General features: G+C 35.9%; 1 protein-coding gene across 1 annotated transcript in view; it reads left to right on the forward strand.

Moving 5' to 3' along the window:
• The window catches only part of GNAI1 (G protein subunit alpha i1), a 91,711-nt gene that overhangs the window by 65,721 nt on the left and 13,742 nt on the right, over positions 1-12,248 (forward strand). Inside the window, exons 5-6 of the mRNA XM_027573991.2 lie at positions 6,760-6,917; positions 10,702-10,830. Of these exons, the coding sequence (XP_027429792.1) occupies positions 6,760-6,917; positions 10,702-10,830 (287 nt within the window). The remainder of the gene's footprint in view (positions 1-6,759; positions 6,918-10,701; positions 10,831-12,248) is intronic.

Below are 12,248 nucleotides of genomic sequence, written 5' to 3' on the forward strand. Positions count from 1 at the left end.
GTGGTTCAGTCAGTTAAGCATCTGTCTTCGGCTCAGGTCATGATCCCGGGGGTCCTGGGATCGATTCCTACATCGGACTCCCAGCTTAGCAGGGAGTCTGCTTCTCCATCTACTCCTCCCCCTGCTTGTGATCTTTCTCCCTTTCTAACAAATAAATAAAAAATCTTTTAAAAAATAATAATATGGAAATAATAACACTTACCTGGGAGGGTTGTGAGGAATAAGGACATAATAAACATCCAGCATTTATTTACCACATGCCTTGGTCATAATAGATGCTCAGTAAATGTTTGTTGCTACTATTGTTGCCATTTATAATTATTATACTACTGTTATTCTTGTCAGTCAATTTATTTTAGTTCCTATTGCCTCATAGGGTTAATTGGTATTTGGTAGGGTAAGAGCACTTATCCCGTTGTTCTTTTACCAAAGTGTGAAGGTGATTATGCATTTCTCTTCCAGGTGAACTTGAGAATCAACTTAATGCCCCACATCCCTGATGAAACAAAACAAACAAAAAAAATCTGTTGGTATCTTGATTGGAATTACACCTTAGTATGTAGGTTAACTTGATGAGAATTGACTAAAAAGATGTAAAATTTTTAGAGATGGTGACTAATTTGCTGTGGAGTACTTCATATTTGGCAGTTTCCAGATTTGCAAAGCAGATTACACATTAGTTATTTAAAATCAGAGGAAACAAAGTTGTTTTCAAGGATGGCATAGAGCAATCAAATTTCATGCTGAATATCCTTTCAAAACTCTCAGAATGAGTGTACTCAGTCTGTGGATGACAAATTATTGTTTCTAATGTGAAGTTAGGGAAGCATTATGGAGGGGCCTGTTAGCATTTCTTGGGCAGTGCATCATTTAAAACAGCACTGCTCAAAGTGTGGTTCATGGATCTGTGTCCACAAGCATGCACACAAGATGAATTTTGCGATTACAGGTAAGCACTTAAGATTTGTAGCAGTTGGCAGAGTCATCTATATGTTAACTTTGATAGTTCAAGAAAATGGGTTTATATTTTATGTGGCATAAATTTTATTTTTCTAATAGTAATAGTTCTGAAATAGTTTGGAAATAAAAGAAAATAAAACACAGGACTGGTGCTTTGTCACATATAGTTTAAAAAGCACTTACTTGGAATAATTTAAGATATAAGGAGGAGAAAACCTTGCCTTGAATTGACTGAAGAGTACCCTTTCTCCCCCAAGCCTCAGCATGCTCCTACGTAATGGCTGCTTTTCTGTTTCTCTAATTTTGTAGTTTGTTTCATTAGTTAGTTCTGTCTCTCTGCCTGTGTTGCCACATTGCCTTTGAGAAAAGTTGTATCAATTTACCTTCCTGTCCCATTTACTAGAGTGCCTTTTTTTTTAAATTTTATTTTGTGTTAATCACCATACATTACATCATTAGTTTTTGATGTAGTGTTCCATGATTGTTTGTGTATAACACCCAGTGCTCCATTTAGTACCTGCCCTCTTTAATACCCATCACCAGGCTAACCCATCCCCCCACCTGCCTCCCCTCTAGAACCCTCAGTTTGTTTCTCAGAGTCCATAGTTAGAGTGCCTTTTCTTAGCGCTCTGAGTAACCAAAATTTAGAAGTCTTACCATTAAAAAATATTGCCTAATTTATTAGTAAATCTTATCTCAATTTGCATTTTCAATTTTTAGTAAATTGCACAGTTTTCTGTCTCAACCTATACTTTTCTTTCTCTGTGTCAGTGGCCTATTTTCTGCCTTACTCATTTACCTCTTGGAGTCTTAGTGTTTTGACGATCTATTTGCTTGTTTGTACATAATGTCCACTAATAGAAATGTTCTCTCACATTTTGCTTATTGCCTTTAATCTTATGGTTTTGGTTTTTTAAGTCTTGTCCTGTTATTTCTTACATTCTGTTTAAATTTAGAAAAGCTCTCAAAGATTTACTAAATATTCATTTTAAATGTTTTTTAGGGGAGTGAATTTTAACATTATTCTTTAATCACTCCAAAACTTTGTTTTATGCATGGGGTTGAGATCTACATTATTTCTTTTTTTGTCTTCAGATGGCTATCTAATTACCTATTAGAGTTTTTTTTTTAAGTAATCATATCCTTTCCTACTAATTTACCTTGCCACCTTTATCATATAATAAGGTCAGATTTGGGTTTTTTTCCCCTGTTGATCTGCTTTAGTACCAGAATGTCCTACATACTTAGGCTTTGAATATCTGAGAATTTTAGCTCTCCTTCCCCAGTATCCTTGTCAAAATGTTCCTGGTTTATTTCTACTTGTTATTTTTTCAGATGAATTTTTGAATTGGTTTTGTATTCTGGCTTATGTTTGAGAACTAAGAGGTTGTTACAGGATTATATTATTTTTGATTCTAAGGAATATTGATTTATGTATGTGGCAAAGTGGAATTGACCTTCATTTGCAATGTAATATGTGACGCTCCACAGTATTTTTCTATTTCCCTCAGTTCATATATTAGGTAGCACATATTTTTATATCTCTTTTGACAACAGGTTCTATTGTCCATCCAAAAAACACTAAAACTTTTTATTTTATTAACTTGAAAATAAAAAATAGAAATAATAAGATTCATAAATATATGTATAAAAGTTATATTTGTCCAACATTTATTGTAATCTCCTTTCTTTATATAGAGAAGCTCATGCTCACTGCAATTTAGTAGAATTTTGCTCTCTGCAATTTAGTTAAAATTAACTTAGATTATTTTATTTTTAGGCTCCCCCCCCGTTAAGCAGTGCTATGGGGAAAAAAAATGACTTCCTATTTTTTTGCCTCAGTCATTTTAAGTTTGATTACATTTGCGTTTCGACAGGGAAAAATGTTTTACATTTGTATATTTCTTAAAGCAGTTCTTTTTTTTTTAAGATCTTTATTTTTTGAGAGAGAGCGTGAGCGAGAGTAGGGGGAAGGGAAGGGCAAGGGGAGAGGGAGCTCTCAGGTGGACTCCCCACTGAGCGTGAAGACCTGTGCAGGGCTTGATCTCACCACCCTGAGATGATGACCTGAGCTGAAACCAAGAGTTGGCCCCTTAACAGATTGAGCCACCCAGGTGCCTCCAAAGCAGTTCTTGAAATATCTGGGATTGGCACCATGAGCCATGGAGTGGTGTGGTGACTCCATTATTCTCAGGATTTCCTTAAAAGTATACTAACTTTGATAAAAGTGGTATAGTTGTCTTAAATTTTGGGGGTGATTATATCCTATAGAAATGTGGTAGATTAAATATATGAGTGGTTCTCATATGCGGTATTCACTATTGTTGACTAATGTTATTAATGAAAAAATTCCGCTAAGTCACTGGAACAAAAGATTCCTGTACATGTATCAATCATGACCTCAGTATATCATCCTTGTGGCCAAAAATTTAGAGTTTCACTGTTTTTAAGTCGCCTGTATCATATTATTTAGTCTCTGTTATAGAGGGCTTTCTGATGTTTTCTGTTTAAACCCCTAATCTCATTCATAAATTCTGTCTGCTGTATTACCATAAATAATCATCTAATCTTTGCTTGAAAATTCCAGTCTCTCACTCCCTCTCCCCCCTCCCCCATTTTCTTTGGATGGCTTTGATTGTTTAAAAGTGTTCTTACAGAATTGAAATCTTTTTCGTTAAGAATCCATAAAGGCTTTATGACTAATAAGGAAGCCTACTCTTTCCTTTAATGGTCCTTACTTAATATGTCAGAAGACAGCTGTCAGGGTCCCTCCGTCTTCCCTTCCCCAGCCCAGAAGGACTCTTCCTAATTCTCATGAAGTGGCTTCGAATAAGATGTGCTGTCACTACATACAATATGCCAAGTGGTCCCTGACCATCAGTGGGAAAAGAGGCCCTGTGATGTGTCTCTTGACATGCAAGCATTTCATAACTCCTTTCTGAGTTCCCAAAACACACAGTTATGCGACCTGGAGCTTACATTCTCTCCACCATCTGATTTTCTTTTCATTCTTTGTAGCTTGTAAACATACTAACATGGCTACATCCAGGAATTTTTCCTTGCTACTCAGAAATTGCCTGGCAAACAACATTTCTTTCAACAACACTAAAGACTGCCTATCTACCCATGCCACTTTACTAACCTGTGTCCCTTCTGATTAAACTACAGTCTTTTCTTTAGTAATCCCAATTTTTTTTTTCCTACCCTATGTCATGCTGTTTTGGTACACTCATGTTCAGCTTTCTAAATGTTCTTTTTTTTTAAAGATTTTATTTAAAAATGGACAGAGAGAGAGAGAGAAAGAGAGACAGCGAGAGAGGGAACACAAGCAGGGGGAGCGGGAGAGGGAGAAGAAGCAGGCCTCCCGTGGAGCAGGGAGCCTGATGCCGGGCTCGATCCCAGGACCCTGGGATCATGACCTGAGCCAAAGGCAGTTGTTTAACCAACTGAGCCACCCAGGGGCCCCTAAATGTTCTTAAGTAACATTATTTTACACAAATTTTGAAAAGAGCTCCTTCCATGGCTCGGTGGGATCATTGTTATCATTCTGCAATTTTAACATTTGTCTTGGGCAATGGCTGCTTACTAATTTCTTGCTGGTATGTGTGATTGGGTGACCAGTTCGCAGTGAAATTTTAAATGAGTTGCCTAACTTTTCTGTGCCCCAGGGTCTTCTTATACAAAACACAAATTTAGGTAGAGTAATTACTAAGGTACCTTGCTGCTTAAATTTATTACCTTAAAGCTCAATCTGCAGACATCTGAATGTCCTCCTAATGACATGGAAGGGAATATTCTAATTAGCTTTTCAAGGAAAAGAGACTATTTTCCATTTTGTGAAGAAGATAAATTTTTGCAGTCAAATGTTCTACCACTGAGCTATAACCCCTAGAAGATAAATTTTTGAATGCAACAGAGAGAGTGTAGTTTATAAATATACTCCCAAAGTTTCTCATGTCTTTTCTTCAGGCTTCTTCCTAGAAAGATTGAAGAGAGTGTGATCTTACGACCCATACTAGAGGGCATTAGTGTTTTCTATCAAGAAATTGTATTGAAATTGAATAAATATATCATAAGGAAGGCTCATGAAAACTAAGTGAAAAGTACTTTTCTGAAGTGGACAGAGAAAATTATGTTTGATGTTTAATTAATAAAAATTACCAAATTTAGAAATTTCTCATATAAGGTAATTACTTGAAAAAGCAAATTTTTACTGTAATTAGTTAAGTGGTGCTAAGAATGACTTGAAACTGTGTTATGTTGGTTTTTTATTAAGGCTGTTGTACATGTGTTACTTGCTTGCATGCATTTATCTTGTGATTTACCAAAAAGGGAAACATATGCTTGTATAATAGGTTCCCATGCTGAGTTACTTAATTATTTTTCAGTATGGGTTCTATCTGGGGAAAAAAAAAGTTTCACAAATTGGCAGCGGAATGAATTTATACTGTCAGCTAGTTCTCTTTGCTCTCCTCTGTCCCCACATGCCTCTCTACTGTGTACCTTATCATTATATGTGCCATCACTTTATAAACATTTACTACAATACTTTAGGAAAATGCCCCTTGAGAAAAATTAGGGATTGTCCACCCAGTTAACATAAAGCTACAAGTTTCAGGGTACAGAAAATCTCTATGAAGTTAGCAACTTCACATCTGTCGTATTTTTGGATTAACTATGTTTTTACCTGAAAATTTAGTTGTGTTATTCAGCACTGTAGCTACTCCCCACATACAGTTATTGAGTATTGAAGATGTGTCTAATCTGAATTGAGATGTGCTATCTGTATAAAATAAACGCCAGATTTTGAAGACTATGAATAAAAATACGAACTATCTCAATAATTTTATCTTGATTGCATGTTGAAATATTTTATGTATAGGTTAAGTAAAATATCTTGTTATACTAATTTTACCTTTTTTTAAAAAAATATGGTTATTAGAAAATTTAGAATTGTATCAGTGTCTCATGTTTTATTTCCTTTGGACAGCCCTAACCTAATGTCGTTGATTACCTATGGATCAGAATGACTATTTGTAGTCTCAAAACTTAAGGATAATTTAATTAACTGTATATGCAGCATTCCTTCATTTAAAATATTTTTCATGCTGTCTTCAGTATGCATCGTGAGTATTTCTCCTTCATAGCTGTGTTTTGTTTCCTATGCCTGCATTAACAAACACCTGCCCCCACCTCCTGGCCTGTTGATTTTAATGTATACACATTTCAAGGTCTCCTGAAAATTTCAGATCGTTCTGTGAAACTTTTTTCTTATTTCCGCATTGATTTCTCCCTTCTCTGAATTTCTTTTTTTCTATAGAGAATATCAGAAAGCCAACATTTAATGAGGTTCTATCTTAAAATAATCTCTAATGGTGTTAGGGTGCCTCTCAGAAACATTTTGGGTGGGAGGGGTAAGGCACACACTATTTTTCTGTTTCCAAAACTGATCATTATCAGTGCACAACAAACTGTCAGTGATAGTGAATAGTTGGTTAATGTGTCCCCTCATGAACTGTAGGTGTAGGTCATTCTTCCAGTTTCCTAGTGCCTTGACAGCTATTACTAATATTACAAAACATAGACTCATGATTTAAGGTTATGCTCTTTGGATTTAAGCCAGTTTTTTTAAGTGGTGCTTTAGAGAAATAAAAGTCATGACCCCAAATGAAAAACAAAGGAAATTCACCATTGCACTTTTCGTAATCTATAATGCCTCCCTTTGTACTTTTCATCTGTAATGTCTCCCTTTTTACTTAAAAAACAAACAAACAAAAAAAACGGTCTTTGAATGTCCAGGATGATGCCCGCCAACTCTTTGTGCTTGCTGGAGCTGCTGAAGAAGGTTTTATGACTGTGGAACTTGCTGGAGTTATAAAGAGATTGTGGAAAGACAGTGGTGTACAAGCCTGTTTCAACAGATCCCGAGAGTACCAGCTTAATGATTCTGCAGCATAGTAAGTAATCATAACTTCAGAACTAAGCACCGTGAATAATTACTTGCAAGTCATATATACCTCCAAAGCAGTGTTATTGCAGAATTGGCTGACACCTTCTTGTAAAACTCAGGATATTCAGGATGACAGTATTTGAAAACTTTTCTGTTTCTTGTGAGTTTGTAGATAACATTACTACTGTTTCCTTTGTGTCCAGAAGTGTCTCAAGAGACTCATGCTTACGTAACTGTAACTGAAACATGCAGAATGGACTGTTTGCAGCGTATTTCCAAGAAATTGGAACTTTGCAAAGTTCACTCTGAATTTGGGTGTATCTCTAGTTTGCCTGGGACTAGCCCAAGGGGAGGGTAACTGATGTGGTTCTTTTCATTATGCTAATTAAGGGCCTGAGAAGAGTTACTTGTCCAGTGACAGGCACCTTGCATGAGATGTACCCCTTTTGAAGGGGTGTATGGTGATCCCAAGATGTTTTCTCACTGAGTAAAATAGCTCTAAGCTTGAAAATTGTCAATTGTATGTGCCCTGTTGCATCAGACCTTGTTTACAGATAGCTAAGTACAGTATTTTGTAAGAAAAGTCTGCCCCGATTTTCTAGGTGGTGGCCACAGAAAGCTCATAAATCAAGTTGTGATAAAACCTGGTCAGGGACTTTCTGCTTAGTGATCTAGCTACAGTTTTAAAAAATCAAGTATTTGTTTCCATAATTTGGCACACATACTCAAAAATGTCAGATAGGAGTGGCATTAATTGGTCTTGAAATACGTGCTCTGAAAAAAAAAAATGTGCTCTGCACGCATTTTACTTTCACGTTATTCATTTTCTTGACCGAGCTATTGGCGTTCAGGGATGCAAGTGAGGGTAAGATAGAATTATTAATAAGATCTAGGAAAATACACATGCTTCCCCACAGCGAACAACAGACAGATAGGGGATGGCTCTTCTGATTATCACGCAGCATGTCATGGGTCACACAGCGGAGTACTCAGTACGTGTCATGTGAGTGATTTCATGTGCGGGAGGAAGTAATACACCTTATCGTGTAACCAACACCAACTTTTATTTTGCTCTGTTTATTTCCTAATCTGTATTTTTAATGCTTTACAACTATATAAACCATATGTATTATTTCGTTTGTATTTTATATATGTGTATGTAACATGTTACTGAGTTTATAGCTCCCCTCTCCAACTGGTATCATCCTTTCTTAGGATATTTCTTCCTTGACTCACAGATTATGTCTTTGCCCTCCCTGTTTTATATACTTATAATACAAAATATTTCAGAGCACTCACAGATGTACATTTTGAGGTAATTTGGTTTATATTTACGTTGAAATGATTGTTTTCTGTCTCTGACACTACACTGTAAATTCAGTCAGGTCTGTTTTCACCGTATGTTCTTTGTCCGTTGCCTGACACATAGTTGTCATTTGCTATGCCCTCACTTAATAATGAATGAATGAATAAACCATACTTTACAGAGGCTAGGAGAGAAATTAGAAGAAAAGTATTTACAGCAAGAACATAACTCTTAGACCATATTATATACTTTGGCACCACCAGCACCTGCAGAAAGATCTAAATGGGAATCACTGTTATGTTGAGAAGATTGCTCTGAGCTGAGCCCAGCAAGGGGAGCTTTTTCAGTAAATAAGGGGTGCTGCTCAGGTATAATCGATTGAAGTCAGTTTCCCCATATGGTGAGACCTCCTGGACCACTGCAGTCTAATGACCAAGGCTTGTTTCCTGTGCTCACGTGTTTGTGGGTATGCACTGAGTAAAATAAGTCATTTGGGCTCCCCAATATTTCATTACTAGTAGTTCTGACCTTAAGATGGCAATAATGGAGCCATTTTTCAAGAATGAAGGAAGTCATAGAAATCTGTTTCTCCATAGTGGTCACGTCACAGTGCATCTTGATTTCTGAGTTTTTTGACTGGAGATGGAGGGATGCTGCCAAGTTGCCCGTTAGGACTATCTAACCACCTATTTACTTTAAATTTGTGATCATTTAAAACAATTGGAGTTTTTCACAATGCCTGTTTTTCTCATTTGTCATGTTGAAATATAAATGTGCATTAATTTTAGAGACTATTAGAACTGTAGCAGTTTTAAGCAAAGAAATGCATCTGAGTAATCAAAGCACATTTTAAATATTTTTTTTTGAAGATTATTTATTTGACAGACAGCACGAGAGAGGGAACACAAGGAGGGCAAGTGGGAGAGGGAGAAGCAGGCTTCCCACGGAGCAGGGAGCCCGATGTGGGGCTCGATCCCAGGACCCTGGGACCATGACCTGAGCTGAAGGCAGGCGCTCTACGACTGAGCCACCCAGGCACCCTCAAAGCACATTTTAAATAAGAGTAACACACTACTTCAGAGGGACAGTTAGTAAAATCTTGCCTTGACCTGTTTATTAAATCAGATTTTCTTACAATAATGTATAACATTATGTATGTGGAATTAAAACACCGATTAAAGTACTGGGGGATTACCACCAGTGCAATAATAAGATGATATTTTTAAGTTCAATAAATACAATATGGATAACTTAGGCTATCCTCTGTGTATTCTAGTATCAGTGTCACATACATATACTTAACTATCTAAAAACACTTTTGATTCCTAATTCAGTGTTTGGATAGCTTTTCAGCTCCATCTCCACAAATCAAATATTTATTGAGCTCTTTTGTTTGCAAGACTGTTCTAAATGGCTAAGGAAGAGTTTCAGAGGATAATATCAAAGTTGTGGTAGTTGGTGCCTCTCTGTAATAAACATAGATGTATATCTTCTAAATTATCTTTGACCACTCCCTCTAGTATCAGAAAAACACTGTAGGGATGCTCCCCACACCCAGCTGACCTTAGGATCAATTCCAGACTGCTCATTAAGTTTATGCACAACCTCCTGGGGGCCTTACTTTCTGAGAAACAAGGTGTGACTCTTCCTGCCTCCATACTATTTGACTACTTCCCCTTATGTGGAGGGCACTGTTTTTTCTGTCCCATTGTTCAGGTTTGTATTTACACTCCTCACCATCCATGAATGCTTCTTTAACCACTCAAGTTCACATTAATCTCTCCATACCTGGACTTTCTGTCACATCATTTACTATATAAAATGACACCACTACATTTTAGTAGCACAGCGTATTTGGCATCATTGGCAGGGAGTGTTGAATGGGTGGGTAACTAAAGTCAGTGAGAAGTAAAACGTGAATATTGATTTAGGGAGCTAGGAAGAGGCAGAGTAAAAGAGCATGTGTAGTGTTTCCCTGTGTGTGACTTAAATCTGATTAAAAAGGAACAGCATTGAATTCAGCCTTTGGCTAGAGGTTTACTCATTGCTTTCTCAAAAACTTGACTTTCTAAATCATCAGCAAGAGTAATGTCTGGAAAATAAACACAGTGCCACCTTAAAAAAGTATGATAAAGAATTTCAAGACACAAACTCCTAGTGTACAGTTGGTTGCGTGTGGTCTTTTAGAAGTTATTCTGTTTCCAACAAGGGGAATTACTAATTCCTGTCCTGAGGAAGCAAAGTACACAATACCTAGAAAATGTTAAAAGAGCTTTGTGGCTGGAGAAGTATAAACATTTTCATTTCAGTGGAAATTGTGTAACATATAAACTTAAATTGGTTGTATTATTACATCATTACAGAGAAATGTAAAAATTCACAATAATTTGGAATATTGCATGCATCAAAATGTTTTAATCCTTGATGTAGATGATCATTAATGGCTATATTAACTATTAGCATATTGTTTTGTTTATTTCCTCAGCTATTTGAATGACTTGGACAGAATAGCACAACCAAATTATATCCCAACTCAACAGGATGTTCTCAGAACCAGAGTGAAAACGACAGGAATTGTTGAAACCCATTTTACTTTCAAAGATCTTCATTTTAAGTGAGTAGCTTCAAAGCATATCACTTAACAAACTTAGGTATAAAACACCTTGTTTAGTAAAGAAAGGTAGAATTAATAAAAGTTTTTTTTTTTAAACTGAGCTAGAAATTACAAAACACTTTTCTTAGGTGATTGGACAAAATATTTTGAAAGAGGACAAGAAACATTCTTAGGAGGAATATTTATATATTTATTTAAGACAAAATGGCCATGCAAATCTCTTGGCTATGTTTTTTAAAGTGATGTAAATAAAAATAGTTTTTGGCTTTTATTTCTAAATGGAAAATATTGCTCTGATATTGTATATTTGGAGAAAGTTGCTATATATTTTTAGGTAAAAAGAATTTTACTGATTATATGCTTATTTTATGGAAATATTAAAAATGAAGGGTACCTTTTTAAAAATTTTCCTGAAAATTTTCATTCATGCAAACATGTTTGCACTTTTTCATGATGGAAAATGTCATTTAATTTAGAGTGTGTACTAAATATTAAATTACTGAGGTTTGAGCAGAGAAGCACTGAATTGTATATAGGCTTTAGAAATGCAAGGGATCTTGGAACTCGTTTTGTCCAATACACTCATTTCGTAAGGCGCTAGAGTCAGGGAAGTTCAGTGAAACATTAATTTACAGACCTATGTTCCTCTTTTTTTTTTTAAAGTATGAAAAAAACTGTTGGACTTTGCTTCAGTTTAATGCTCTGAAACAGTAATAATAAAGCAGAATTTCTGAAAGCATCTAAAGATTCCTAGTCAAAGATTAAAGATATTCATAAAGAAGCTCACTGTTACAAGTTGTGGGAAGTACAGTTACATACATGCAACTGTACTTATGATTCCTTCCATAAGTATTTTATTTTTTTAGAGAGAGAGCGCACAAGTGAGCATGGGTGCATGTGATGGGGTGGGAGAGGGAGAGAGAAAATCATTATAGGGCTTGATCTCACGACCCTGAAATCATAACCTGAGCTGAAATCAAGAATCGGAAGCTTAACTGACTAAGCCACCCAGGAGCCCCCCCTTCCATAAGTATTTTAAATACATTTGTTACTATCATTTTGTCACCAATTTATCCCACATTCAGTGGTTCATGTAATTGAATTTTCCAGAAAACTGCAATTGAATTTTAATTTTCCATGGCAGCTTCCCTCCCTAAAAGCCCACAAACATGGCCCTGCTTTTTTAAAACAGAATTATAGATCATAATTACTTTATCTGACCATGTAACTTTGTACTTTAATACATGGTCGTGTTTTTCATCTGCTTTTAATTCTTTTCTGTTTTCACCAGTTTTTAATCTGTCAGTGGACATTTTTTGGCTTCTGGCAATAGCTCTTAACCAAAATCATTTACTTTCTTTTAATCTGTTTACTATTTCTAGGATATTAAATACCAAAGTCGGGAATAGTAAAACATT

This window comes from Zalophus californianus, chromosome 12 (assembly GCF_009762305.2).
Source record: "Zalophus californianus isolate mZalCal1 chromosome 12, mZalCal1.pri.v2, whole genome shotgun sequence".
Taxonomy (NCBI): Eukaryota; Metazoa; Chordata; class Mammalia; order Carnivora; family Otariidae; genus Zalophus; species Zalophus californianus.